The sequence below is a fragment of the Laetiporus sulphureus genome (assembly GCF_001632365.1).
Source record: "Laetiporus sulphureus 93-53 unplaced genomic scaffold LAESUscaffold_18, whole genome shotgun sequence".
Taxonomy (NCBI): domain Eukaryota; kingdom Fungi; phylum Basidiomycota; class Agaricomycetes; order Polyporales; family Laetiporaceae; genus Laetiporus; species Laetiporus sulphureus.
Genome location: NW_024468527.1, coordinates 313,733 through 340,297, shown reverse-complemented (window position 1 = coordinate 340,297; position 26,565 = coordinate 313,733). Strand labels below are relative to the sequence as shown.

Here is a 26,565-nt window from a genome sequence, read left to right as displayed (position 1 = left end):
GAGTGGAGTTGCAGAGGTGGGAAACCGGGATGACGCTGACTCAATGCGCCTTGCTGCTTCCTCCTCGTCCTCTCATGCAGTGCGAAGTTCATTATCTGTGGAGGAGTCTTTGTCTAAACCAACTTTTGCGCTCGCTCGCGCCGCGCTGGGGGTTGGGCTACCCCATGTCATGCCTGGAACAATGTCTGCGACATCGTCCACGACAGATTTGCATGCGTTTTCGCTGATGCCTCAAGCAATGCCCCCGCTGACAGAGGGACAAGCATCTCAATCCACGGTGCGCCGCGTTAAGAGCTTCCATCACGACTCAGACACGCCTACTCCGACGACTGTCCCTCCTAGTCTCAGGGAACGCAGGCGAAACAGAGGACTTTCTCTTGGTCCGTTTCAATTTACGATCAACGATAAAGGGAAAGAGAGGCAGCGGGACATCGAGCCTGACGTAACTCATACCTCGCCGAGCTGTAAGTCACTGACCCGCAAGAGCTCCTTCTGGACGCGCAAACGAGTAGATTCGCGCACGTCTCCTGCAAAGTCACACTTGACAGTCAATCCGCCTCCCCTCCCCTCACTACCTGCCCTGCAGCCTGTTTCGCCGTTCTATGTGGATACGACCATACGTACCCCTTCTCCGCGCAGTGACCCCCCTTCTGCTTATCAGGCAGTCGATTTGCATCGGAGACATTCCGAACGGCGCCGCTCGTCCTCCAGTTCCGATATTGGCCATTCTGGAGGCAACTCTCCAGCAAGCGCACCACGCATCGCACCGCTTACTCCAAAATCACCGCGAAACCGCTGTCCGAGGCGGCCTAATACCGCAGATCCAGCATCCATCCTACGTTCCTCATCGTTATTTCATGACGTCCCTCAGGTCACTGCCTCCTCTCCTACATCCATCGAACAACCCGTTTCTCCGTACCATAGCCCTTCCATCACATCATCCTCTCCATCATCATTACAAGCCTCTCCAGTTCGGCGCCCTCGTGCGCACACAAATCCTCCTCTCCTTCATCGCCTCTCCATGAACTTGTTCGGGTCCTCGCCTACATCAAACAGTCCTTACGTCGCTCCTAACCCATTACACGACCCGATAGCCGGTCCGGACCCGCTGAGTGCATCGCCTTCTTCCAGTTATGAATCCCCTCGCCGTTCGTTCTCCAAGCGCTCTGTAGAGATACCGCAGCCGCGTGCCGAGGAAGAATCGCCTGAGGTATACCTCCATAGACTCACGGATGCCGTCAGCAAAGCAGAGGTTGCGACCGTGCTCGCATCAAGGTACGTGCACTGCATTCCTCATGGTCAAGTAAAGAGCATCCAACTTTTGATGTAATTCTAGCGCGGACCCATTCCATGCACGTGCTTTACGTGCCTACATTGACCGTTTCGACTTCATGGGGGATCCATTAGATGTAGCCCTGCGAAAGCTATTAATGGATGTCGGCCTTCCACGGGAAACGCAGCAAATCGACCGCGTCATCGAAGCCTTTGCAGCACGATACTTGCGTTGCAATCCCGATCTTTTCACGTCTGAAGGTACATACCGTCTTCTGTCCAGCAGCTGGCGGTCGAATGCGCAACTGATGTCTGGAATGACAGACCACCCTTACATCCTAGCATTCAGTCTGATCATGCTGCACACCGACGCGTTCAATAAACACAATAAACGCAAGATGACCAAGGCAGACTATGTCAAGAATACCCGCCTCCCTGGAGTCGCTCCGGAGGTTTTGGATGTGAGTTTTTTGCGAGGCCGGTGTGACATTGACGCTGATAGAAGGTTCTAGTGTTTTTATGACAACATAATATTTGTACCCTTCATATTCATAGAGGATCCAGTGGACGTCAACGGTCAACGGGGACTGATTCCGGAGACAATCAACATGCGCCGCATGTCGACTTTTAACATGCCCACGACTCCCGGCGGATCCGGTTCAGTACTGCTGGGTAAGAGCAATAGGATTGACCCATATTACCTTATTACCCGTGTCAGTGTCTCCTCGTCGTGTGGAGGCCTTGTAATTGACATGGTCGTACAGAATCTGCTTGACGACTTACGCGTCAACGTGACGGCGTTGGTCCCTCCGGAGAGCCCATACTCCTATCAAGGCACGGGCGGACCGTGGGATGAAGACGAACTTCTGCGCGCGTTTACCATGGCAAGCGCTATTGACATCTCTACAGGAGCTGCATCGACACCATGGTTCGGGATCAGCATGTCTGGAACACCAGCGCCGCTTCTTCAGAGTCCCTTAGGCCCTACTCATCCCGTGACATCTCCCGCTTCGTCCTGCTCGATCAAGGTGACGAAAGTCGGCCTTTTGTTGCGCAAGGACGATACTCTGGAAGGAGGCCGTCGGGCAAACAATCGCAAGTGGCGTGCGTGGTGTGTTTTGCTTACCGGTTCGCAGCTCCTCTTCTTTCGCGACCCGTCATGGGTGGCGTCTATCCAAACGCAGTGCAATGGACAGATTCTCGCGCATGCAGCGCTGCCCCATCCTGACGAATATGTCTCGGTCAAGGATTCTGTCGCCGTGTTTGACAAATCCTACACCAAGGCATGTCGCTGCGATTGTTCACTTTGGGCTGTATCTGACGCTTTGCACATCTCAGCACCCACACACTATGCGCTTGGTCATGCCGGATGGCCATCACTACCTGCTGCAGGCACAGGAAGAGAAGGAGATGAACGAGTGGATCTCGCGCGTCAACTATGCGAGTGCATTCAAGACGGCCGGCGTGCGCATGCGCGCCTCGGGCATGACGAACCGGGACATCGAGCTGACCGGCATCGCTGCGGCAGCGTCGCATTTGCGAGAGTTGAAACATCGTGCCAACTCGTTCGCGGCTCCTCGAGTGCGGACATGGTATGCTGGGTCGCCTGATGACCTCGAACCGTCCGTGGCTCAGTCGGCGCCTCCCCCTCTCCATCCGCTGCTAAACTCGGATCCTGTGGGGCAAATATCGGCCGCTTCATCTGTAGACTCGTCGAGGATGACGCCGTCTCAGATCGAGAGCTCTTCGAGGCTTTTCAAGGCGACGTTTGACCAGGTCAAGACGGAACTGGCGACATCGGGGCGCTGGTCGTACGACGTGCCGGATGCGCGGCCGATCCCGCGTCCTCGCACGCAGAGTTTAGAATCTGCGACGCGCTCGCCGCCTGCGTCGCCCACGTCCGCCACGCCAAACTCGAACGATGCTTCGCGTGGGTCGTCCCGGTCGGAGATCATCCGGCGGAAGCTACGCGACCTAGAAGGGAGGATCTCGCTGACGCAGAAGCAGTTGGACACGGACATGCGGTTCGTGCGGAACATGGCGGTGCTGACGCCGTTTCAGCGGACGACGCGAGACCGGATTCAGGTGGCGGTGCAAGGCGCGTCGAAGCGGATCATGCAGGTGCGGCTGGACCTGGAGAAGCTGGTGTGCTACCGCGACGTGCTGTCGGACGACCTGCTCGCTGAAGAGCGTGACTGGGCGCGGACGAAGCGGATCGCGATGCGCGCGGCGACGGACAAGCTGACGGCGCAGGACATGGAGTCGCGCCCTCTGACACAGACGAGGACCATGCCGGACATGATCACGCTGTCTTCCTTCACGGACGTGTCGGACCAGTCACTCTCGACGTCGCCTATGAGCATTGCGGCCACCGCGAGCACGTCTGTGAGCTCGTCGCTTGGGGACGAGTCGTTCCATTCCGCACTGTCTAGCGGACATTGGCGCGATCTGAGCCCTGGTTCTGCTGCGTTCCTGGAGTCAAGAGGTCTGCACGAGGCTCATTCGTTCGAGTCGCCGATGACATCCCCGTTGGAGGCACCGGGTGGCCATCAAGGGCGAGAGTACCCGTTTCCCGACGTGTCGGGGCGCCCGCAGCCGACGTCACTCGTGCAAGACACGTCAATGGAGAGCGCGCCGTCGAGCGTCGGCCACGCGGACCATGCCGGGCAGGAGAAGTATCGCACCGCGCCCGAGTCGCCAGAAGTGCCAGAAGAGCAGGCGGAGGAGTGGCACAAGACGCGGGCGGCGAAACGGGTGTCGCTGGTGCGGCTGCCGCCTGACCTGCGGATCTCGGTGCTGATTGGGAAACACGGGCGGACGGCGAGCGAGAGCATTTCGGAGCACACTGCCACTGCTCCGTCGTCGCCTGACGGGAGTCACGTCGCTCCAAACGCGTATGGGCGGACGATGGACACGATCGCGGTGATGGACGTGGACGTGTAGAGGGCTACTAGTATCAGACGATGGCCACTGTCGCGTTTTTCATTCGCACTTGCATTTGCATAGATTGTTAGCGGATACACACTCTTTTAGTTTGTTTATGGCGTATGTAACTAGTGTAAGAACATAATCGAGGTGCGCCTGATAGACGCACGCTGGAACGCAGGCAGCATGTCGTATCGGGACGGTTACCATGCAACATCTCTGTGCGCAGAGCCTCGCACTCTCGCCGCCATGCATTCCAGCTAGCAGCGTCGTTCCTCGCGCTGGTTCGCCCATCCTCGCCGCTGCTCCGCACAGCGAGCCCCAGTGCGCCCCCATCGATTCCGCAGCGGTACCAGCTCATCACAGCCTGAATATTTCCCATCAGCCCTGCACGTCCGATTGTCCGCATCAGCGTCCCACTAGTAGGATGGTCCCAAGTTCTCCTCGCAGCCCCCACCGCAAAACGTTCTCCGCCTTTCTCCCTTCCTCCTGGTTCGCCAACGCCCCGCCACCGCCCCATTCGCCACCACCCCCGAAGCCTGCACCTAGACGCTCCAGGACCGACCCTGCGGTGGTGGGCCCTGAGGTTGGCGTATCAGTATCGCCGTCCCTCGCCTCCTCAGTGAGTTCCATCCTCTACTCCCCGCAACCGTCCTCTCCCTTCTCCACTGCCGGCGTCCCCCCACCGCGCATCCCCAAGAGCATACACATCCCGCGCGACAAGATGAAGCTCGCGCGCAAAGTCAAGAAACTCAGCCGTATCGCCATCGGAGACGAGCCTCCCTCCCCCGGCGGACGCCAGCTCGCCGACATGCTCGAGGACCCGTATTCGCTCACCATCATGTCCCCCATCCTGCTCGCGTCCTCCTCACCGGCCGCGTCCACAACCACCTTCTCAGAGACCCAGTCGCAGAAGGGCTCGCTCAAGCGCAGCAACACCTTCAACACGCGTCCCGCGCCGCCCGTCCCGCCGTTGCCACCCAGCGCCTCCATCCATCGCGCGCACTCTCTCGCCGCCCTCCAGTCCAAGCTAGTGATACCTGCTGCGCCACCCAAGGCGCGTATGTCGCCGATTTCTCCCGTCGTGTTCGCGCGCCCAGATGAGGACGGGTCGCAAACGAGCAGTGCGTTCTATTCTGACTCTAATATCCCCTCCAAAGCTCCCTCCATCATCAGGGAGGTGGACGAGTCTCCTGTTACCGAGCGTCCTCGTTCGAAAGCCACCCGCCGCCCGTCCACCGCGCCTGCAGAGACAGGTTCTTCCAGTCGCGATCCCTCGTCGCTTTCCGCACCTATCACCGAAGAGAGCCTAGCTCCCAGCACAGGAAAGCCCACCGTCAAGCTCATCCACAATCCAAGTGATGCTCCGCCACCACTACTATTGAACGCGCCACCACCACGTCCATCTCGCACAATGTCCCCCCTACCCACCTCCCTACATCTAAAGGCCACCCATTCCTCCTCACTCCCGAACCGGCGCACGCCCTCGCCGCTTCCACGGAACCTGTTCGACTCCGATAGTGGCGGCGGCGCCGTACCGAAACGCAGCGCATCCCTCCGCGCCAAGGTCCCCCGCAGCAAGGTGGCAAGGCGCCGCCTCAGCCTCGACCTCCGCATGCTGACGCCGGAGCCGACGCGCGGGGCGAAGCTGCGCAAGAACAAGACGACGCTGGTGACGAAGAGGGCGCTGGAGGAGCTTGTGAAGGAGGAGGGGGAAGACGCGGAGCGCGGCGAGGCGGATGGGTTCTCGAGGATGGGTGAGCCGATGAGCGATAAGCAGCGGGCGATGAATTTACGGAGAGCGAGGAAGATGATGCAGGTGCGTCCCCTTATTGATTTTTCAGCCCACACCGTCATCTCACATTTGCCACTAGCTGTTTGGCGACAAGCCGCCCAACGAGCTCTTCCAGGTCACCGCGACCGCGACCGCGCATGCGGAGGACTCGATCTCGATCGTGACCGACAGCCGGCGCAGCTCGCGCGCGACGTTCGCGTCCATCACGTCGAGCACGATCTCGCTCACCGTGCATCGGCGCGTGCGCGACTCGTTCCCATCATCGCGGTCGGCGTCCGAACCGCCGTCGCCGCTGGTGTTCACGGGGGCAGAGCAATTGCCGGACGTGAAGGCGGAAGGAGAGGCGGAGGACAGGAGCAGAAAATCGGAGCTGGAGCAGGGCCAGGAGTTGCACGACGATGCGCATCCAGATACTAAGACTGCAGGCAGTGAAATTGATCCTGCGCAGGCCACAGAGTCAAGGGACGAAGACCCAGCACAGCAAGCCGAGCCCGAGTCAAAATCGGACGTTGTTCCACCGCTAACACCATCGTCACCCATCTCGCCCACCACGCGAACGGCGCGTGCAAAGCCGAGCATCGCGTCCCTATCGCTCGCATCCACCGTCTCGCACACATTCACGCACCGTCGGAGTTACTCTCACCAGTCACAGGTGCCGCTGATGTCACGCTCACACGAGCTGGAATCCGAGCCGCCCCACGCGGCGCGGAACGTTCCCCCGCGGACGCCGCCGCCCTTTTCGAATTTTGCGCCTATCCCGCCGGTCGGCGACGTGCGCTGGAATACTGAGACCGAGCCGCCTCGTAGCCCGGTGGCCCCATCAGAAGAGTTCCGCGCTCGCCGGTTGCGCGCGGCGAAGCTCTCGCGATTCTTCGGCGTCGCGCCACACGACCTCGCCGACGCCCTCGCGGCCACACCCGCGACGCCCGCGATTCCCCAACTTGGCAAACATAACAGTGCGCATGGATATGACGAGTCCATGCCGGAAGTTCCGGCACAGGCGTATGTACAGACGGCACGAGAGGAGCCGACGGTTGCGCCTGAGCGGAAAGCGTCTATGACCGTCGAGGTCGCCGCGGAGGTGCCACGCGGGTTTCGGCTCGGGCGTCAGGAGAAGAAGGCGGTTCAGGAGCTGGACATGGCTGATGTGCTCGACCAACTCCGGAGGATGCGATAGCGCGATCGCAGGCTTGGGATTTCTCATTCGTGAGAGGGTTTCTCTTCGTACGGAGCCCGGGAGGGTTGCACCTTCCGGCCGGTGCTATATCGTGCAGTAGTGCACCCTTCACCGGCTCAACCTTTGAATTTGCTGGGTATCTTTCGTCTTGGATTACTCACTGCGTCTAGTCTCTTCTCACACCCTATCCAACATGCAATATTTATTACATTCAGACAGACAGGTTTACTATATGGTTATAGCGTACCCTGCATCGTCGCGCCGAGGTCGCGCTTTGCACACGTCACTCCTTCGTCACATCCTATCTCCCTCACCAGGCGTTGCCATCACATATCTGCGTGGATATGTGGAAATGCTGACTTGCTTTGCGTGCCGGTCAACGGCTGTTGCTATGAACGTACAGTATCTCTCGAGATCGAATACTCGCCACCTAGTCGCGAACACATTATAATATTGACATCTGATCTCAAGAGTTATTCGTACAGTACGGTCTGGTGGTATACACAGCTTAAGAGCTGAAATCGTCGATGGCATGCTGCGAGTGCTGCTTGGCCTCCTCGGAGGTTTTGGGGTTCGAGGTGGCTGCATATAAATTGACTGAATACGTGCCATGTGCGGGGAAGTACGGTGATGCTCAACTTGTAGCCAGGCATATCGGCTTGCAATGCGAGGTGGCCGCCCTTATATGCTCGCAGGGCGGAGGTGATGATGACGGTGACACTGTTCACTACATCGGGGATGACACCGCGGCCTTCTATCCGCCTCGCCGCAACCGCGGTCTCCTCGCACGCGCGCCGGCGGGCTGAGTGTTTGCGTTGCGTGATGTATTCACTCTCTGTACCCGAGCTTGCCGAGGCCTGGTGCATGGTGATTAGTTGGTGGCATAGGTTCCTGAATTCCAACACTTGGGCGACGTCGCTGCACCTTTCTGCGAACTACTCCCCCTGTCTGTCTAAACAATAGCAGCATTCGTCAGTGGTGCATTGGCCAGATCCTTGAGCCGCCATCATGGAGCGTGACGCAACGTTTATTCACCAGAGCGCCCGAGATCGGAGGCAGGTAGAAGAACCCGACCCTCGAGTCCGACTAGCACAGCCAACCTCACCTTCTCACTCCCCTCTCCACACTCACAATGTCCAGCCCGGTAAACGTAAATCAGAGATGTTGTTCTTCCAGGGGCGGTACATTCTAAAGTTGTCATTCGCTAGATTGCTCGCGGCTTGAGTTAGTGCTTGTCCAAGCATCCGCAAGTCGGCCAGAGGACTCGTTGCTGACTTCGCTCTCCCCAGAGGCTGCCATCTCCAACCCCCACAACTCAGAAGAGGCCAAAGAACACGCATCCGAGAGACTCCAGGAGGTGCAAGAGAGCGGTGACTTCAGCCTCAGCGAGGCCCACGAAGCCAACGTTGCGACCGGCCATAAGGTAGGTAGCGTCGTTCGAGATTCGGTCAATGTAGGCTGACTGATGTCGCAGGCTGCCCTTTCCAACCCAAACGTCTCGGACGATGCAAAAAAGTACTCCGCGAAAGTCCTTAAGGACATGGAGAGCTCCTAAATAGACTGCTGCCACATCATCATCTATATTTGGGGATATCAGGATGAAATAGTACCACAGAACATAATGCTACTGCACCGGTAGCTGTATTACGCCAAATGCGATATGCGCCTGGTCCTGAGCGACACCATTTTCACAAGCATGCGCGATATTCAGGCAGTCAGTCGAATGCGAAAAAAACGAGTGCGCATGCGATTGAGTGTCACATTCCAGCAGACGACAGACACGATGACGAGCAATGTACACATACAGCATCACTTCCGGAGGAGTATATACATTGGGTCGCCGAGAACAATGCTCGTCATATGCCGGAATGATCCTGTCAAGGACATGAGCAGACCACCGAACGATGCATATGCTGTGCTATAGAGGCTCGTGAGCGTGCTGAGATAGTTGCACGGTTGCAAGCGGCACTCACACAATCTCCTGTGCACCACTGTCGAATCTATACACCTTTATGACATGATGTTTTTCAGTAAAATAAAAGTAACAGAACAAGCAGGATATAGGGCCATTGGGGGAACAGGACTCACCTTGCCGTACATCACATAATCGTAGTCTTCCTCAAGCCCTCGCTGACCCTTCCCATCTGGCCGCCAAACATCCCTGTCCTTGTCGTCCTCCGCCCCACCACTAGTCCCTGGATGACCGCGTGATAATGACGAGGCCAGTGCAAGCGTGAAAGACTCGTCCTTTTGCAGTGGGTATAGCTCAATGTTATAGTCCAGCGTCAGGTCCATATCGTAATTCTTCGAGTGCGCATATAGGCGAGACACTAATTCATACGCGCACCGCAAAGCGACGGACTCTATGGGTGAGCTCGCAAAATGTGGCTGAGGAGGCTAAACACACCTCGGTCGAACTTCTTGCCCTCTTTGTCGACGGCGCTGATCGTGAAGAGGTCATCAAAGACGAGGTTGGATGTGTTCGCGGCCATTTTGGTGAGGCTGGTATGTAGATGAGGCCTTTTTGAGTTTGCAAAGCAGTGGCTGGAGAAAGAAGAGTATCGAGCTAACTCAGTTCGCGCAAGCGCCCGCTTCGAACCAAAGCCCGATCGTTCATCGGTGGCTGCCGAGCTCTTGGGCCGCTGCGATGATCAATGGACTCGATGAGCAATGAGGAGCAATGGCATTCACTGCAGAATATCGCTTTGGCTTCTCGGTTCAATGTGCCATACATAATTCATGGAATCCTCAGGCCTGTGCATCATCCATTACATTATCGATATATGCAAAGCAACACCGCTGTAGTGACAAAGGTCTTTTGATATTCACCACCCTTGCGCTCCCCGGACCTCCATATCCAGACATTTTCTCAATAGCTCGCGCGTCTGACCCACTTCCCACTTCCCATCACCTACCTGTGATGCGCCGAAAGACGGCGCGACGCACACTCTACCGATGGCGCGGAAAAGATCCTCAAGGATCCACGTAAGACGCGGGCCGGTCAGCTCGATCGCAGGTTCCGAGTTGACCTCCAGCAGGTTCACTTGGAACTTCGGCAGAGATGGACATGGTACATTTGTCACGAGAAAGTCCACTCCGTATAGCTCGAATGCGTTGGGAAGTGGCTGCGAGACGATGAGACTTTCAGAACGAACGGTTCATTGAGTGAGGCGCGTACCTGGAAGTGTACACTCATGTCTAACGCAGCCTTGAACGTCTCAGCAAGGACCTCCGAGATTTGCGACTTGATATCCTCAATGTCTTCCGCCGTAAATACGGAACGCTGTGCCTGCTCATCTTGCTTCTTCCTGGCAACCCGGATTTGCTCCACGTCCATCATCTGTCCTATCGCCCGTGGAGGTCTCGGCTGGCGCGTGCGGACCTGCTGCTGCTGGGGTTGCATCGCCGACGCACCAAGCCTTGACGACAGGATGTGAGAACCAATGAGCTCATCTAGCAGTCGCACGCCCGCTTCGCCACGCTCAGTCTGCAAGGAAGTGTTCGTCAAATGTGCCGCCAGATATTCATTGATGAAGGAGCTAGTCGAACTGTCCTTGCCCTCAGATGGGTTGCTATACGGCACGGCGGAGAACAACGCGAGGATGCGGTCGTACATGTACACAGTCACAGCGCCGGAGGCCACACAGTAGACACGGAGATGGAACTGTGAGGTGATGAGCAGCCCGTCGGACGACTATGAGTGCATCAGGCTGACTTTGTGGCCGCGCAAGTCCTGTAATTTTGGTTTGGGTTTTCCATCCAGCGGGACTTCTGCTGGATCTAGGACCAAGAGGTTGAATAAATATTCCTGTGAATACAGTCAGAACCATATTCAACGAACACGCTGTGTCAGAAGCTCGGCGGTCCCACGGTGAACTCAGATCAACGAAGCTATGAAGCGTTTCTTGCCTGGATGACGAAGTGCCGAAGCTGGGACATCATAACGCCAGAATCTGGACCATGTCGGATTTCCTCTTCAACGGCCTCCTCATCGTCAGAACCTTGCTCGAACTCCTCGAATATTCTCATCAAATCCTCCTTTGTGTGGAAGAGTCTGATCCCCATGCCTCGGTCTGCCATGCCTGGCTTCAGAATCTACCATCTCTTTGAACCAGCTTTGTCCAGCTCTTGTCCAAGGTCGAAGAGATCATCGCTCCACATCTCGTCCAGTTCGTCCGCAAAGCTCAGTTCTATATCCCACGTCCTCGGCGTAGCGATTCCCAGGGCAGACTCCTTGTGCTTGACGAGATAATTGTAGATGCATCTCGCGAGGTAGTGTTTGCGGATGAGAGCCTTGCGAATGACATACGAGGAGGAAAGAACTTTCAAGCTCGGAGGAGCTGAGTGGGTTAGGTCATGGTGAATCGCGTCGTATGTCGACCACTGCAGGAGGTTGCCTGAAAAAGAGGGCAGATCTTCGGGAAGAGAAGTCAGAACGGTCGGAGGAGGTTTTAATGACGACAGAGATTTGCGGACCAAGAAGTCTGTGAGAGGTGCCGATGGCCAGACGACTAGGGCCTTGAATGGTTCCATCACTTCCGTATCGCCCTCAGTTTTGCTGCAGTAGCCAAGTACATTTAGCTGCAAGTGCGGTCAGTGCACAAAACAAGATCACAGGCGTGTGCCGAACGCATCCCACGCGATCGCCATGCGGGTGATCGCTTGCCGACCGTCCGCGTCCCGTCCCGCACCTCCTCCGTCTCGCACTCTCATTCAGATACCACCCCGCAGGATGGGAGAGGCATACATCTTCAGCTTGCAGCCCACTTTTACTCAAGGTCTCATTCTTGGACAATTCTCCATTCTCTTCCTCCTCGTGCTCATTCTAAAGTATCTCTTCTTCGATACCGTTTCCGACCGCTCTTATCGGACATCTTCGTACCAGCCAAAGGTCGAAAGGGACGAGGATGAGGAGGGCATTGCGCTGATTGCGGAGAGACTGGGTGCCATGCCAGGTCTGGAGGAGAAGGATGGCGGGAGCGGGATGGAAAGTGCGGACTGGCTGAACGGCCTTCTACGTCAAGTACGTTCTCTCTCCATAGGTTATCTCGCGGAGAAGTGTAATTATAAGACCGATAGGTGCTAGAAGCATATCGCATAAAACTGCGTGGCAGCCTACCAGGAGCCGCAGGGGACGAAGTCGCACGGAAAAGAGTAGAGGAATACGCGAACAAGTTGCGTCCACCAGACTTCTTGGTGCGCCTTCACAATAACAGGTTGAGCGATCATGTCATTACTCACTGTTTACATTCAGGACCCAATCAAGGTGCATTCCGTAGACCTAGGAGTGTCGGCTCCTCGTTTGTCTCGTGCACGCCTCAAGCAGACCACTTCGCCAGAAGCGGATCCAGTGCGTCCATGCTTTCGGCATAACTACCCATTGCTAATCTCAGACATGCAGGAGATTGAATTTGACATGTCATACGTGGATACCCTTTCCGTCTCTATCTCGACGTCCGTGCTCTTCAACTACCCCTTCCCGTCTTTCGCGCGCCTTCCAGTCTCCCTCACAATATCGCTCTCGCTTTTCTCATCCTCCGTATGTTGACCGGCATATCCGTGCCATCCACAAATTGATTGCTGCTAGATCGTCCTTACGCCCCCGTATCCTCAAGCACAACACCCGACGATCACCCTGACCCTCCCCTCGCCCGACACCGAATTCACTCTCAACATTCAGACCAAGTCTCTTATGGGCAGCCGTGCGAAGCTCGCAGACGTCCCAAAGCTTCACGAACTCATCACACATCAAGTACGTCCTTCTGCTTCTGCCTTATACGTCTGCTCAACCTCTTCGCACAGATACGCAAGGTGCTGACAGAAAAGGGCACGTGGAAGGTTGTGTTGCCCGGTCTAGCCACCGTTAATGAGATCAAGGAAGATATTATAAAGGAACGAGAACTTGCGGAGCACCTGGGGAACTAGATGTTCTTCTGATGAGGTTTTGCAGGTTATCCGACATGACAGTCATGATTACGGTGAGCTCTTGATGTCTTACCATAGTATGTGTCTCAGACATCAATCCGAGCTTAAGATGCCTTAGCGTAGCAGGGTGTCGAATTTGTAATGCATATTGTGTATATCAGCAATGTTGTAATGTTCTCAATCCTGACAGCTCATTCTTATTCGAAGCAATCTTGTGTCCTGTTCCGCAAATACAACAAACGCACATCGTCTTGGCAGATATTTGTACGTGAAGCGAACCTGACCTGCCCAGGTAAGAATGTCCAAGCGTTTCAAATTGCTCCCCGCCAACAACGATGTCTCCCGATGTTTCCCTTATCTGCATTCCGATATAACGTGCCTATTCACCTTTTATTCCTAGGTCTTGTTCTGTAATACGTGTATTGGCGTCCGGTATTCCTCGCAGCGCCTGCCTGTTCTTCAGCTTTCGGGCCTTTCCAGGCTTGCAATGCTTCGTCAAGAGGTTCATTGAACCCGACTGATTGGAAGCCTAGGCAATAAATCTCCAATAAACCTTCATCATACATCTCTCGTACTGCCCTGACGTCGGTCGACGGGACAAGATCGGCGCGCTTTATGGTCCTCTTGACTAACGAGCTCACTACGTGCTGCGTTTTGACTGAGTTTATGCGCATGCCGGCAATGAGTTGCCACTTAAAGGCGATATGAGGTTCCCAAGTTCTCCAAGTGATATTACTGCGGTACCAACATGCGCGTACATCCCATATTATCCCCAATCGCCGTCATGCATGTGAAGTAACACTTCCCGAGCCTGGGGGCCGGGCGTCACATGCAACCCCGGCTGCGTTTTTGATTTGGCCCATTCGCCGATTCGCCTATCAACATTCGGGTTATAGTCGTGCACGGGAGCAAGCTTCAGGAAACGGGTGGTGCTACTCTCGGGCCAGATCAACTCGTCTACAGAGAATTGGAGGATGCGGCCTGAACCGCTAGCGCACGAAGGTCAAACCGTCGGAAGTCTCGATTAATGTTGTTCCACCCACCATAAAGATTGGATTTCCTGCACGAGGACGCATCGAGTTAGGCTGTGTGCTCGCTACGTGGCGACGATCGTGGCCTTACTTTTGGAACCCTGATATTAGTAGAAAACCTTGTTGATAAGGGTATAATTGTTTCGGGTCTGCGCTGAGGCTCAGGCTCTTTCGCTGCGTCGGGGATGAACGTTATGGGGATCAAAGCGAGATGATGCAGCCTGAGTTCAATATATTCATACCTTGTACGAGTCATAATTCATGGGACGGTCCGAACAGTGCACACTCACAGTAGGTACGGACAGGTTGCAAGAATCCGGCTCGTTATGCAACTTACAGTAGAACAGAAGTTTAGACTGTGCTTCTCTGATGTTATTCAGGAAGCAGAGCTTACGCTTTGCAACGTTGCCTTGAACAGCCTATACACTTCTCTGAATATTGTGATAGACTCTTTCAGCTGATCGACTGGCTCTCCCTGGGAAAAGATATGAGAAATCAAAAAGTACACATCCACGCAGAGCGACGTACGTTCTCTCTCTCCTTCTGGCCCTCCCCGATATGAATTTCAGCTAGCTGTTCGTAGACTTTGTCGGACATCTACCTCACTCTTGAGCATCTAATTCGATTGTTTCAGTCAATGGCCGTCCTCTCGTAGGTTAGTTCCATGCTATTTGCTTTCGTAGTCATTCTACTGCACGTACCTCAACTCGAACCTGCGCGCACGGTCCAGACTCATAGTGACACAATGTCAGGTGACCGCGACGCGACGCGTCACGCCGACGGGTCTGTCCGCAATCAGGACATCCCGCACCCGACTTGAAGTGGCTCCTCGTCTCTCCTCGTCCTGTCGCATTTCCCACTAGGTGGTGATTCTGGTGCTTTCTTGCAAGGAATCCACCGAACACGGAGTCGTCATCTGATTTTTTTTGATGCAGAGCATGGACTCGATTGCAGTGGTTGCAACAAGATGATGCCGCTGCAGTGGCGGAATGCGCAAGATAACTACGTACCTCCTTCAAACTATTCCTCGACCAATTCATGTCTCACGAACAAGCATCTAGTCGAAGTCGACTCTCCTGTGACGATGCCTCCTGCTTCCGTCATGTTTTAGGTCTGCCTGTTGCTCCGGGATCGTAAACAGGATCTCCCGAAAGCACTCGCGATAAAGAGTACATTCTGCATGAAACGCCTGAAACACGGCATACGATCAATCCACCCCTAGGTGGTGTTGTTTCACCCTGGAAGCGAAGCCGCTGATCAATCTATATGCCTGTGTGCGCACGAGCACCCACAATCACTCCTCGTTGTGGCGTTCCACAAAAATAGCCAATCGCGAAGATTTTACCAACATCTGTTTTCTGGTTATGCCTACCACGTTCATTACTGACAGCCTACAACGTTGTGCTCGTCGGGTACGAGGCGCGACTTTCCTAACCACTGCGGCCTTGTATCGCTAATAAAATTTTCGATTTATAGTTGACTCGACGAGCCTGTCACCCACTGCACAATATACCTACAGAACTATTGGAACACATCTTTCTTCTCGGTTGCCAGCTGACTTGCTGCGAGGAATGCGATACGACCCCTGCGCGACTCAAGGGCAAGGAGTGCACGTGCAATCTACCGTTCCAGTTCCTCGTATCCTCTGTCTGCCGTCGGTGGAGGGTGGTGGCGTTGCATCGATCGGCCCTATGGCAACGGCTCTACGTGTCTTCTTCTATGCAACGGGAGCTCCTGTTGGAGTTCATGTCGCGCGCAGGATCATGTTCACTGGACGTTCGCGTATGCATCGACGAAAGGAAGCCGACGACCCGCCACAATATAATGCAGCTGCTCGACGTCGTACTCCCAGAACACCGCCGTTGGCGTGAGCTGCATATCGTCATCCCTCATGCTCGGCTCCTTATTGCCATCATGTCAAGACTTACACACATGTATGCTCCGGAGCTCGAGGTCCTTCAAATCGCGTGTCCAGAGCCATATGTAACGCGGCGCTCCCATAGATCTATGAATCCTCTTTCGTCATTTCCTCGTATATTTTCTGGCGGTGCCCCTCGACTTCGCGTTTTGGAGGTTGCCGAGTGCGGATCTCCACTGCCGCTTCAGGGCAACTTGCAATTCCTTCAAGACCTCTCGGTAGTCGCCGGCGCGTATCCTCTCCGGACTATACGTGAACTTCCGCTGTACTGTCCTGCCCTCACTCATTTGACCTTCACTGGCCACAAAACTCTCTGGAAGGATTTATCGCTGCCGATGGGTTTATCCCATTTTCCCGCACTCCAGAGTCTGCGACTCGGCGGTCTTAACGACATCCTGTTTCTCCACCATCTATCTGCTCCTATGTTGGAGCAACTACAGATTGAAGAACTCTATGCCCCCGACGTCAGTGACGCAGATGCCATCGTTGTCTCTTTAGCTTCCAACGATCCTACTCTCCCTCCCGTCAAATTCCCTAGACTATGCTGTCTAAATATCGAGATGCATCGTGTCGTCGACGGTGCACCGTTGATCACAGGAGAGCGATTGCGAATGCTTTTGCATTTACTTCCAGCGATTAGATATCTCACGTTCAGTGGCCCAAATGTGATCGATTTTGTGCAAAATCTGCACGACCTTCAGGCTGGATCGCGACAAATTCTGTTGCCCCAGCTGGAAGTCCTCAGCTTGTTCGGAGCTCACGATAGCAAGTTCATGAATGCCATTGTCGCCTTCGCGTCAGTTCGAAAACCTTTTGGGTTTCCGTTGCGGCTGGTACAGGTTTCAGCAATGCTCACAGTTGCAAAAGAAGGGCTTGCGGGCAAGTTCCTCAGGATCCTACAATTGCGGTGCCAAGGAACTCGGGTACGAGAGGTGATATATCCAAATGATGGAACGACTTGGATAATATCTGACTGGGAGCGGTTCAGAGGGTATACAACCCGGTATATCCACTGGTAACAGACCGCATTCGTATTCATATGACAAGTAAGACTGTACTCTTAATTCTGACAAGTGCAAAGAATACCAATAACCAATATGTTTATGCCATTACGTGTACAGTACAAGTCTGATGCCTTTCTGATATCGCCATTTGTTCTCCTGGTCAATTTGTACTCAGGGCACTACATCTGGCCACAGATCCGATCACATCAATCCTTGCTTATGTGAGCACGTTGTGCTCTTTCTCACTTGCCTCTGCCTGGCGAGTACTGCATCCAACATGTCTGATATTGCCGGCATTGCTGGTCCTTCGACGCCGTCGCGCAAGCGCTCTCGCTGGGACGCCACAGACAACATCGAAGACGACCAACAGGTGCAGCCCGCGAAGCGACACTCGAAGGGCAAATCTGCCAAATCCTCTCCTGCTCCGGAGGAGTCTCAGTCGAGCAGAGAAGGATCTGCGCGTCCTCCAGCGGCGTTGATACAGCGGAAGAAGCCTTCTCATAGCATCTATGTACCTCCACGGACATTGCACCCACCGTTCATGCCATCGCGATCTGTGTACTGTTACGAGCGACTCAACTCTATCGAAGAAGGCTCGTATGGTGTCGTGTTCCGTGCGAGGGACAAGGAGACAGGAGATATCGTTGCTCTCAAGAAGTTGAAGCTGGACCAGGAAAAGAATGGGTTCCCTATAACAGCGTTGCGGGAGATCAACTCGCTAATGGTGTGCAAGCACGAGAATGTAGTTGGAATACGAGAGGTGGTCGTAGGGGATACCTTGACACAGTGCGTCCGTTCGATGACGTGCATCTACTTCTTTATTGACAGTCGGTGTCAAGGGTGTTCATAGTCATGGATTTCATCGAGCATGACTTGAAGACGCTGCTGACTGTCATGCCAACACCCTTCCTGCAATCCGAAATCAAGACTCTTATGATCCAGCTGCTATCAGCAGTGGCCCACTGCCACGAGCGATGGATCCTCCATCGCGATCTCAAGACCAGCAACCTGCTCATGAACAACCGTGGCACCATCAAGGTCGCCGACTTCGGGCTCGCACGGCGGTACGGCGACCCCGTCGGTGTCGGCGGGCTTACCCAGCTCGTCGTCACGCTCTGGTACCGGTAAGTCTGCCCTCCCCCGCCTGCCCTTGTGCAACACTATCCTCGCCACGTACTATAACGCAGGGCGCCCGAGATTCTCCTCGGGGCGACGGAATACTCGACGGCGGTCGATATGTGGTCCGTCGGGTGCATCTTCGCCGAGCTGCTCCTCAAGGAGCCGCTCTTCCAGGCGAAGGGCGAAATCGAGCTGCTGTCGATGATCTTCAAGTTACTCGGCCCGCCGACACCCCACTCGTGGCCGGACTATCATAAGCTGCCGCTGGCAAAGACGATCAATTTTCCGCCTCCCCACCCGCCCCAGCTGCGGCAGAAGTTCCCGTTCATCACCTCTGCCGGGCTCGACCTTCTCTCACGTCTGCTGACGTATGATCCTGAGATGCGGATATCTGCCACAGAGGCGCTGAAGCATCCATATTTCAGGTGCGTGTCGAGACATTTGCTCCATGGACTATTTGGCTCCAAAGTGTGCTGTCTGTAGTGAATCACCATTGCCCAAGCATCCCGACCTCTTCGGTTCCTTCCCGTCTGCAGCGGCTGGAGAAAAGTACGTCCTTCCTGCGGTGCCTACGTTGTGATCTATGCTGATTTGTGAATTGATAGGCGGCGAAAGCCGTATGACAGCCCATCGGCTCCTGTGCGGGCGGCAGATTTCAAGCTACTGACAGAGTTTGATTAGGGTTTTACTGAGGATTACTTAACTCATGCACTTGTTGCATTGAGATGATGTCCTGTCTCGTAGGAGTCTGGATGACGTGAATGTGATTGAGAACTGACCTGCAAACACTGCACACAATACAAACCAAAGGTTACATAACAAGATCAAAAACCAAGACATATATACATCCGACATCAAGGTCATGAGGGTCGCGAAAAAAGGTCTAAGAGGAGCCAGGCACATCATCATCATCCTTCAGCGCTGAAAGGACATCGCGCATCTTCTTAAAGCGCGCTCTTGTGCGTTCTACGTCGCCGCACTTGTCATAGTATTCTTGCACCTCCTCGATCGTGAAGCGGAACTCCCTCGCAATCTGACGCACAGCCACGTCCAAGACGTGCAGTTGGGATTTCTTCTCCTGGATCAGATGGGTACCCTGTGGACTGTCGCTGCTGAAGGACGTCATGAGCGTACGAAGTGTACGTTCGTATCGCAACACTGACCTTCTCTTGCGCTTCTTCGTTGCAGGCTTTTGCTCTTCACCTTCTTGCTTGCTCTTCGCCCACGAAGGCCGCGGTGCGTCCGGTTTGCCCTCGCGAATCTGCCACTCACTCTCATCGTCCTCCATCTCCTCCTCAGTCGCATTCTGGCGCGCCGTCTCCGCATCGATAGGCTCTCTGCCCGCCATCGACATCTGCAGGTGCGCTGCCAGGCCTGGCATGACCGCGCCAGACGGGCCCATGGGCGGCTGGGCGCCATATATCATCCCGTTCATCGCGGCGGTATACGCGCTACTCGGGCCGCCGGTGGCGGAGAGCATGCCGGGGAGGACGGGCAGCGGGACGGGCGGGAAGGCCTCGAGCTCCTGCAGCTCCTCAGGCTGCATATCTGATGGGCCAGCGCCGTTGCCGCGTGCCTTCTTGCTGCGTACGCGCTTGGGCTTCTCCTCGGGCATGCGCACGTAGCCGTACTGTCCCTTCTCGCCGTGCGCGGGCTTGCGCTCGTTGACGATCTCGGAGATGCGCATGTCGAGCCTGGCGCAGTTCTTCTTGTAGCGCTCACGCCATGATTGCCATGTGTGGCGTCTTACCCAGGCGTATTCAGGGTCATGGGCCTACCAGGTTGACGTGCTCAGAAGCGTGTGCTTGATGCACTGTGGAGAAAAAAATGCCTCACCATCTCGCAGAGCTGTTGGTATAGTCTGTTGCCGGTTCTTCCACCGGTCTCTTTGTACGGGATCTTCTTAGCTATCCACTGACATAGATGCTCCTCGTCCTCTCTTGTGAATTGTGTCCGCCTAACAAGAGCCAGAGTCAGCAGCCTATTTTGGATTTCTGATATACCATCACGTACTCTTCTCCCGGCCGTCTCCCGCCGGGATTCTTATAGACTACGGGCGTATAGATGACTTGCCCTTTCTCGATGCATTTCCTCACCCAGAGGTACGATTCGACGTATTTGTCGGGCTCGCACTGGTATGTCTTAACGAGGTGCTGAAAGACTTCGGTGTTCGGGTCTGCGAGGATGACACGGGCGGACTGTGCGGATGCCGTGGGGTCTCCGCCAGAGTGCTGCAAGGGAGGAATGGGCACCAGTAAGCGCGGAAACACGTAAGCATGTCAAAGACCAGAATACGGCAACTTTCTCTCCAGGCACGCTTTTACTGTACCGCAAACGCGTTTCCGGATGTCAACGGAGAAAGACTTACCATGATTCTCGCGCTCAGCGTCGCCCTTACATTCACGTTGGCGATGCTCGAGTCGATGTGCATGCGGATCGGCTGACCTTCATGGACAAAGATCTGTTTCAGGAGCATCCCGTGGACCTTGCATGCCTCTACGTAGCTGTAAGGCACGAAATATCGCTCGGGGCGGTCGGGTTTGCCCCAACAGAGGCGGAGACGCTCTTCCTCGGCGGTGCCGGGTTGCACGAGTATGTAACCCGCGCGGGGTACTTTCGGCTCGACTCTCCCACCGAGAGCCTGCACAGCGCATCAGTAAACGGACCGCGATATACGTCGAGCTGGAGACTCACGGCGATTGTCTCGCAGACGTCGGCCTGTACGTCGTGGGAGATGTCCTTCTGGATGAAAAATTTGACTGCCATGCCATTGCTGTCCTGGAATATCGGCTGTGGTGGGAAGTGTCAGCATTTCTGGCCACTACTACGCGCAAAGCAAGACGGACACGGACCATGGCGGGCTTGAGAACGGAGGGGACGAGAGAGTAACCTTGGATGGGGGTTAGAGTTTGGCCCTGTTGTGTCAGGTTAGGGTCGTCACCCCACGTGCCGCCCGGGCCGCGCACGATGCCCACGCCACACCGCGCGCACGCAAGCATTTATAGTGATGCAGATTATTATGTACATGCATATCCGAGACACAGCAGGCATTACACTGGTCCAGCCTCACAGCTCCAACACCTTGCCTGGGTTCATGATCCCGTTCGGGTCGAACAGGTGCTTGATCCTCTTCATCCACTCGATGCTTACCGCGTTCTTCGAGTACTGCAGTGCATGTGTTTTCATCACGCCGATGCCGTGCTCCGCCGATATCGAGCCTTTGTACTTTCCTGATACGCCATCAGTCGAGCAGCGGTAATGAATGTGACAGATGAGCACTGACCAACTAGCTCGTACACGAACGGCTCCAGGGCCGCCTCGATCTCCGGCGTATATGCGGCCGCAACAACATTCAAGTGCAGGTTGCCTAGGCAGTCAATCAATATCAGCATAAGCTGAGACATGTCCATCGCCTACCGTCTCCGACATGCCCGTACCCAACCACATGTTCGACGGCACCCTCGTGCAATAACCCCTTCTTTCGTAAGTGTTCCCTCGTTGTATCCACAACCTCTTGGAATTTGTCAAGGGGTACCGAGATGTCATACTTGTATGGCTTTCCCTCTTTTGCCATCGCCTCCGTCAAGCCTTCTCGGATCGCCCAGAGTGATGAAAACTGTGCAGGCGACGTCGCCATCACGCCTGTGTTGATGAGCGATGGCTCGGCATCCATCAAATCCTCAAGCAGCTTGTTGAGTTTCTGCACAGCAGTTGGGTTTCGGCGTGAAGGAATGATGTAGAATGGACAAACCTGCTCGTCATGCTCGCGGTTACTGCCGCTTGTCTCCACCAGCACGAAACATTCTGCACCCTTTACATCAGCATCATCCAGTGCACGGCCCTGTCCGTGTTTCACGGCCAGATCGTACGCTCTCCGGTCGATGAACTCGAATGCAGACAAAATCTCTGATAGTTGCCGCTTGACCTCTTTGTATAAAGGCAGGACGTTGGCGAAGGAAGGTAGGGCGAGCATGACGTTATTCGAGGCATGTGGCGCAGCAGCAGTCAGAATGGAGATGCCAGTAACAATCCCCAGTGTGCCCTCCGCGCCGATGAAGAGTTGCTTGAGGTCGTAGCCTAGTGTTTGTTAGCAGAAGGCGCGTTAGATCAATAAACTATCTACCAGTGTTGTCTTTTCGCAGGTTGTTGAGTAGATCAAGGATGATACCGTCCGGGAGGACGACTTCCAGTCCGAGCACAGAGCCGTGAAGAGAGCCATACCGGAGGAGACGGAGGCCACCTGCGTTGGTAGAGACATTTCCGCCGATCTGGCAGCTAAGAAATATAAGCGTCGGTATCGCTCTGTAGGGCGCATGGTCCGCACGTACCTGCCCTTTGACCCCAGATCGAGCGGGACAATGTGATCATGCGGTATAAGGAAATCAGATAGGGACTGGAGGATGCATCCGGCATCCGCGACAAGGACACCTGAACAGCAGCGTCGTGAGCCAGTTATTAGACAGATGAGGGATCGTTTTTATACACACCAGAGACGTCGTCAAATGACCTAATCTTCGACATGTTCCCCAGACTGATCACCAGCTCGTCCTTCACCGGCACACTTCCTCCCACCAGCCCGGTGTTCCCACCCTGAGGAACAACCCCAATCCTCCGCTTATTACAATGCTTCACGATCGCACTGACCTCCTGGACCGAGCGAGGCCTGAGGACGGTCGTCGACCGCCCATGGTACTTGTTCATCCAGTCATTGTTGAATGGCTCAAGTTCGGACGCAGGTGTGCTGGAGGGTCGGAGAGTGGAGAGGATCGCGGATGGAGGAAGGATGCTGGCGAAGTGCGCGAGGTCGGCCTCGGTGACCGAATTGAGCTGGGGTAAGGAAGAGGAGGCGAATGCGCGGGAGGGGCGGCGGGGTGGGCGCGCAGCGAGGCGACGGACGAGCTGGCGCGAAGGCAGCATCCTGCGGCGATGAGAGGAGCAGGCGATGTGCAGGAGCCTAGGCAAGCTTAACTCCCTCTCTGGCCGGCGTACGAATTGTAGCTACACGTGACCCTTTCCCCACACGCACGCCGATCAACCGCGACGCGATCGACTTGTGGGCGCTTCACGTCTCGTTGGCGCGTATATACAAGGTTGGTTTTCAACTATTTCTTGTTAATTTCCGACGATGGCGATCATCACCGACGAAAGAGCTCAGAATCCGACCGATGATAGCTCAGATGAAGAGGTCAAGTATCTCGGCTTCCAGCGCGTAGACATCTCCAAGAGCGAATACCACGTACAACAGCTCGAGGCGCAAGGCATTGTCTACACTGGGCACAACAACATCAAGATAGTGCCTGAGAGGAAGGTCACATCGCCAGAAAAGACAGGTTTGCCAAACAATATTGAGCCAGCTAAGAAGAATACAGACTCGTCGACCACTAATGAACAGCATCACCATGTTGGTGGGGCTACGAACGGAAAGAGCGGTCCTAATCCCAGGGCGGTGCGTCTATCTTTGACTACAAAGACAGAGCAGGGGGGCTAAGTGCAATGCTACAGCCCTATCCCACAATTCATCTACAGGCCTCACGAACCCCCATCTACCCCAAACGACTCGCTCCTGCAAACACCACGTCCAATCAGCCCAAGAAGCGCCCTAAGTATGACGATTCTTCCACATTTTCTGCTCAGGTGGCCAATCTGCAAAAGCGACCTCGTCAACTACAGCAATCGTTGCCTTCCTGGCCACATGAGTATATCGTTATAAGCGACAGCGACGACGAGCCCCCGCCGAAGGTAAGTAATGCACGGTGTCTTTTTGCTATGACATGAACTAAACAATTCAACGACAACAGAAGTCAAATCTACAGACAGAATTATTGCTTGTATCTCGCTCGGCAACGACAGAACCATCGACAGCGGATTTCGAGGAATTACAAGGTTCCGAGCACCATACTGTCGCAGCAGACCACGACTGTGCAAGCGAATCGGAGTTCGAAAGTGCGCATGCCGGCCTGGACATTCTCGACGACGGTATCGTGAGTCCTGCGAGCGGCGAGTTTCCGTGGTTGTTCCTAATCTTCTGCATTGTAGTGGCATACCCCGGAAAATTGGACCTATCATGCTTCTCGACAGCTCCTTGTGCTAGCAGAAGATGACGAGCCTGAGCTGTTAGAGAAGCTGGAAACCTTCACGGTCTCAAGCGCTGCTTTGAAGCGAGACATCGACCGGCAGAAGGGGCGAGCACAGATACAATTCCGGAGCGCTGTCCCTGATGTCCTCCCTCGTGAAAACGAACCCACGGGATATCGTGGGACGCGAGAAATCTGGACCGAGGCATGCCTTGTCAATGTTATGCTCAGGACAGTGTCGCTTAACGGACCTCTTATAGATTCAAGCATTCCTTACGCACATCGGACTGTACGACGTACCAAGTCGCACGCGTAATCCTCGTGCAATCGGTCGCAATTTGCGCCCCGCATGGAGGGTGTGTCGCGCACCAGGAGGTGAGCATATGCACGCGCTCCGCTATCCTATAGTCGCTGATTGACATTGCCAGCAATCAACATGATCGCGCAGTGCAACGGAGTTGTTATGATGGCTAGCGCTGTGGACGCAGGCACGGAAGGTCGGTCACTCACTTGCTTGCCCTTGAGAAGATCGTCGGTGCCATCATTGCCGGGAAAGACCCAATCAGTGCTGGCGATGAAATGAACATGAGTCCGTACAACCGTGAAGGCACATTGACAGTGTGGCATGAGAGCATATGTGCGTGCTATTGAGCATCTCACTCCACCGACTTCTACCGATGGCTGATCCTTTGCAACTCAGGTAATACAGGCCACGCGCTGCGTGCGCACGAGCGCCTGCTTAACGAGGAGACGGGAGGTGAGTAATTTGGTTGTCAGTGCGCTTGGGGTTGACAGCGGCAATTCCGGATGCCTCGGTGGCTCATCTGATAAACAGTGAAGCACTATACAGTCGAGGACGTGCAGTTGAATCCTGCAAAGTGTGTGGTCTGCTCTGCGATCGTGTGGGTGTACTCTGAAGCTGTTTTTATTCAAACAGTCCAGACATGTTTGTCTCCTGCGGAACTGACCGAAAGGTCTCCGTATGGAGCTGCAAGGAAGTCGAGTCTGGCGCGTTGCCGAAGTTGGTGCACGAAAGTACGCGTTTGAAAGAAGGACACGTTGTTGATGCTCATTGCCATCCGCCTTGCAGTGTATTATGAATGCACGATGGGGTTGTTGCTGTTTAAACCACGAGAACCGCTGCTTGCCATGGGAGGCAGGGACGGGTGAGCGGTCTACCATTAGAATCACGGATCCCTCTGACCTTGAACAATGAACCCAAAGTCAAATCTATCTACAGACCCATAGCCGAGCGCCCATTGCAAGAAGCCGCATACGCGTCGCACCCACTGATTCCAGTCAAGAAATCGGCGACATGCTCTGGGGAAAGGGCAGCACGGAACATATGCTGTTCGCCTCGACCGGCGAATTAGAGCCGGACGTGTTTTCGGGTGTGCATAAAGCGCTCGACGTTCCGACTCGCAAGGCGGTGTGCGTGTTTGATATCTCGGAAGACGGCGAGAAGATCGCGATCGACAATTACGGTTTGTTTTGCCTTTCTGCCGATAGCTCCATGCTGATGCCGCGAATAGGTGCAAACCTCGTTCTGGCAACGAGATCCACCGACGTAGCGCACTCTCTCCGGCTCTACGACGCACGCCGGCTCAGACCCCGTGCGACATCCAAAGTCGACTTGGAGCCTTTCGTGGGAGACGTCAACGCGCTGCAGTTCAGCCCAGACGGTATCTACCTGGCTGTCGCGCGGTCGGACAATACGGTTCATATCTTTGACTCGCGCAAGCTGACTCGCGGCGCGCTGCATGTTTTCTCGCACGAGTATGGCGATGTGGATGAGAAGCATTGCTTTGGCGTGGTCAATGCTTTGTGGGTTGATGGTACAGCCCAGGGGCTGTCTCTCGTCACTGGAGGAGCCGATGGTATGCGTACATACGTATGAGCATGGCGATGCGGCTGACGACCACTTTCAATGCAGGGTGCATTCGGTCGTGGGACGTTCGACGAGCATCAAACGACCCGTCAAACGGCGTCGTCCTTGCTCGCCATGATCGGGATATCGGATACTTCGCGCTCGGCGATCCATACAAGAACGAGAAACCGCTGCTGGTGTAAGTGCACAAATGTCTTGTCCTAAATCTCGATTCGACTGACTGTCCGCACAGAGGAGAGAACTCGGGCATAGTCACAATCTACGAGGGGAGTTTGCGTTCTTCTCCGCTCTGAGCACTCGTTATTGACGCTATTGAATATTGATCGGTTGGCCTTTTGCTTGTATTTACCAATCCGGTCATGCACCGTTATCTCACATATATAGTAGCCCAGTTGGATAATACACTGATAGATACAATCTGGAGTGGTATAACAACA

General features: G+C 54.9%; 13 protein-coding genes across 13 annotated transcripts; 8 read left to right on the top strand and 5 right to left on the bottom strand.

The window, feature by feature from the left end:
* Positions 1–1,021: 1,021 nt before the first annotated feature.
* LAESUDRAFT_736750 (uncharacterized protein) lies at positions 1,022–4,215 on the top strand (the record flags this gene model as incomplete). The annotated part of the gene is made up of 7 exons (XM_040910719.1): positions 1,022–1,275; positions 1,337–1,533; positions 1,597–1,733; positions 1,785–1,985; positions 2,037–2,387; positions 2,409–2,555; positions 2,611–4,215. The coding sequence occupies 7 exons, from the start codon at positions 1,022–1,024 to the stop codon at positions 4,213–4,215; spliced, it is 2,892 nt and encodes a 963-aa protein (XP_040764613.1).
* Positions 4,216–4,405: 190 nt separating this feature from the next.
* LAESUDRAFT_759042 (uncharacterized protein) lies at positions 4,406–7,169 on the top strand (the record flags this gene model as incomplete). Its single annotated transcript, XM_040912535.1, has 2 exons — positions 4,406–6,016; positions 6,072–7,169. The coding sequence occupies 2 exons, from the start codon at positions 4,406–4,408 to the stop codon at positions 7,167–7,169; spliced, it is 2,709 nt and encodes a 902-aa protein (XP_040764612.1).
* Positions 7,170–7,479: 310 nt separating this feature from the next.
* On the bottom strand, positions 7,480–8,035 carry LAESUDRAFT_714004 (uncharacterized protein; the record flags this gene model as incomplete). Its single annotated transcript, XM_040907031.1, has 3 exons — positions 7,480–7,532; positions 7,571–7,599; positions 7,653–8,035. The coding sequence occupies 3 exons, from the start codon at positions 8,033–8,035 to the stop codon at positions 7,480–7,482; spliced, it is 465 nt and encodes a 154-aa protein (XP_040764611.1).
* Positions 8,036–8,301: 266 nt separating this feature from the next.
* Positions 8,302–8,724, top strand: LAESUDRAFT_759040 (uncharacterized protein; the record flags this gene model as incomplete). The annotated part of the gene is made up of 4 exons (XM_040912534.1): positions 8,302–8,319; positions 8,378–8,393; positions 8,459–8,592; positions 8,644–8,724. 4 exons carry the CDS (start codon positions 8,302–8,304, stop codon positions 8,722–8,724), a joined length of 249 nt encoding a protein of 82 aa, XP_040764610.1.
* A 183-nt stretch (positions 8,725–8,907) lies between these two features.
* LAESUDRAFT_743194 (uncharacterized protein) lies at positions 8,908–11,702 on the bottom strand (the record flags this gene model as incomplete). The annotated part of the gene is made up of 9 exons (XM_040911247.1): positions 8,908–9,087; positions 9,143–9,177; positions 9,258–9,499; positions 9,577–9,671; positions 9,999–10,294; positions 10,348–10,833; positions 10,885–10,977; positions 11,079–11,251; positions 11,282–11,702. 9 exons carry the CDS (start codon positions 11,700–11,702, stop codon positions 8,979–8,981), a joined length of 1,950 nt encoding a protein of 649 aa, XP_040764609.1. The 3' UTR covers positions 8,908–8,978.
* Positions 11,703–11,901: 199 nt separating this feature from the next.
* Positions 11,902–13,094, top strand: LAESUDRAFT_736729 (maintenance of mitochondrial morphology protein 1; the record flags this gene model as incomplete). The annotated part of the gene is made up of 6 exons (XM_040910714.1): positions 11,902–12,192; positions 12,249–12,365; positions 12,424–12,519; positions 12,571–12,708; positions 12,757–12,921; positions 12,972–13,094. 6 exons carry the CDS (start codon positions 11,902–11,904, stop codon positions 13,092–13,094), a joined length of 930 nt encoding a protein of 309 aa, XP_040764608.1.
* A 698-nt stretch (positions 13,095–13,792) lies between these two features.
* On the bottom strand, positions 13,793–15,229 carry LAESUDRAFT_749793 (uncharacterized protein; the record flags this gene model as incomplete). Its single annotated transcript, XM_040911577.1, has 8 exons — positions 13,793–14,083; positions 14,138–14,154; positions 14,416–14,457; positions 14,520–14,600; positions 14,654–14,722; positions 14,827–15,041; positions 15,136–15,145; positions 15,173–15,229. 8 exons carry the CDS (start codon positions 15,227–15,229, stop codon positions 13,861–13,863), a joined length of 714 nt encoding a protein of 237 aa, XP_040764607.1. The 3' UTR covers positions 13,793–13,860.
* Positions 15,230–15,359: 130 nt separating this feature from the next.
* LAESUDRAFT_140293 (uncharacterized protein) lies at positions 15,360–17,209 on the top strand. Its single transcript, XM_040901323.1, has 2 exons — positions 15,360–15,537; positions 15,602–17,209. The coding sequence occupies exons 1-2, from the start codon at positions 15,490–15,492 to the stop codon at positions 17,060–17,062; spliced, it is 1,509 nt and encodes a 502-aa protein (XP_040764606.1). The 5' UTR covers positions 15,360–15,489; the 3' UTR covers positions 17,063–17,209.
* A 96-nt stretch (positions 17,210–17,305) lies between these two features.
* Positions 17,306–18,847, top strand: LAESUDRAFT_678896 (Pkinase-domain-containing protein; the record flags this gene model as incomplete). The annotated part of the gene is made up of 5 exons (XM_040905694.1): positions 17,306–17,833; positions 17,887–18,171; positions 18,235–18,591; positions 18,650–18,715; positions 18,772–18,847. The coding sequence occupies exons 1-5, from the start codon at positions 17,325–17,327 to the stop codon at positions 18,845–18,847; spliced, it is 1,293 nt and encodes a 430-aa protein (XP_040764605.1). The 5' UTR covers positions 17,306–17,324.
* A 202-nt stretch (positions 18,848–19,049) lies between these two features.
* On the bottom strand, positions 19,050–20,932 carry LAESUDRAFT_652396 (uncharacterized protein; the record flags this gene model as incomplete). Its single annotated transcript, XM_040904359.1, has 5 exons — positions 19,050–19,940; positions 20,003–20,123; positions 20,180–20,397; positions 20,535–20,807; positions 20,861–20,932. The coding sequence occupies 5 exons, from the start codon at positions 20,930–20,932 to the stop codon at positions 19,050–19,052; spliced, it is 1,575 nt and encodes a 524-aa protein (XP_040764604.1).
* Positions 20,933–21,151: 219 nt separating this feature from the next.
* On the bottom strand, positions 21,152–23,114 carry LAESUDRAFT_725614 (FAD-binding domain-containing protein). Its single transcript, XM_040908852.1, has 7 exons — positions 22,654–23,114; positions 22,495–22,594; positions 22,290–22,441; positions 21,918–22,243; positions 21,584–21,866; positions 21,450–21,533; positions 21,152–21,396 (listed from the first exon to the last, which is right to left on the bottom strand). The coding sequence occupies exons 1-7, from the start codon at positions 23,081–23,083 to the stop codon at positions 21,233–21,235; spliced, it is 1,539 nt and encodes a 512-aa protein (XP_040764603.1). The 5' UTR covers positions 23,084–23,114; the 3' UTR covers positions 21,152–21,232.
* Positions 23,115–23,244: 130 nt separating this feature from the next.
* On the top strand, positions 23,245–25,095 carry LAESUDRAFT_725613 (uncharacterized protein; the record flags this gene model as incomplete). Its single annotated transcript, XM_040908851.1, has 7 exons — positions 23,245–23,612; positions 23,669–23,905; positions 23,965–24,147; positions 24,203–24,445; positions 24,501–24,615; positions 24,669–24,877; positions 24,941–25,095. Coding segments are annotated over exons 1-6 (1,249 nt in total), but the record flags the coding sequence as incomplete, so codon positions are not given.
* Positions 25,007–26,502, top strand: LAESUDRAFT_140022 (WD40 repeat-like protein). Its single transcript, XM_040901322.1, has 7 exons — positions 25,007–25,118; positions 25,178–25,275; positions 25,331–25,406; positions 25,465–25,724; positions 25,773–26,117; positions 26,174–26,306; positions 26,361–26,502. Exons 2-7 carry the CDS (start codon positions 25,185–25,187, stop codon positions 26,419–26,421), a joined length of 966 nt encoding a protein of 321 aa, XP_040764601.1. The 5' UTR covers positions 25,007–25,118; positions 25,178–25,184; the 3' UTR covers positions 26,422–26,502.
* The last annotated feature ends 63 nt before the right edge of the window (positions 26,503–26,565 follow it).

Coding starts and splice junctions, on each gene's coding strand:
- LAESUDRAFT_140293 (XM_040901323.1), top strand. CDS start 15,490: ATGCCTACCACGTTCATTACTGACAGCCTACAACGTTGTGCTCGTCGG. Junction 15,538..15,601: donor TACAACGTTGTGCTCGTCGG/GTACGAGGCGCG, acceptor TTCGATTTATAG/TTGACTCGACGAGCCTGTCA.
- LAESUDRAFT_725614 (XM_040908852.1), bottom strand. CDS start 23,083: ATGCTGCCTTCGCGCCAGCTCGTCCGTCGCCTCGCTGCGCGCCCACCC. Junction 22,244..22,289: donor CCTGCGAAAAGACAACACTG/GTAGATAGTTTA, acceptor AACAAACACTAG/GCTACGACCTCAAGCAACTC. Junction 21,534..21,583: donor GTACGGGCATGTCGGAGACG/GTAGGCGATGGA, acceptor TTGACTGCCTAG/GCAACCTGCACTTGAATGTT.
- LAESUDRAFT_140022 (XM_040901322.1), top strand. CDS start 25,185: ATGTTTGTCTCCTGCGGAACTGACCGAAAGGTCTCCGTATGGAGCTGC. Junction 25,407..25,464: donor GCCATGGGAGGCAGGGACGG/GTGAGCGGTCTA, acceptor ATGAACCCAAAG/TCAAATCTATCTACAGACCC. Junction 26,118..26,173: donor CGTCACTGGAGGAGCCGATG/GTATGCGTACAT, acceptor CTTTCAATGCAG/GGTGCATTCGGTCGTGGGAC.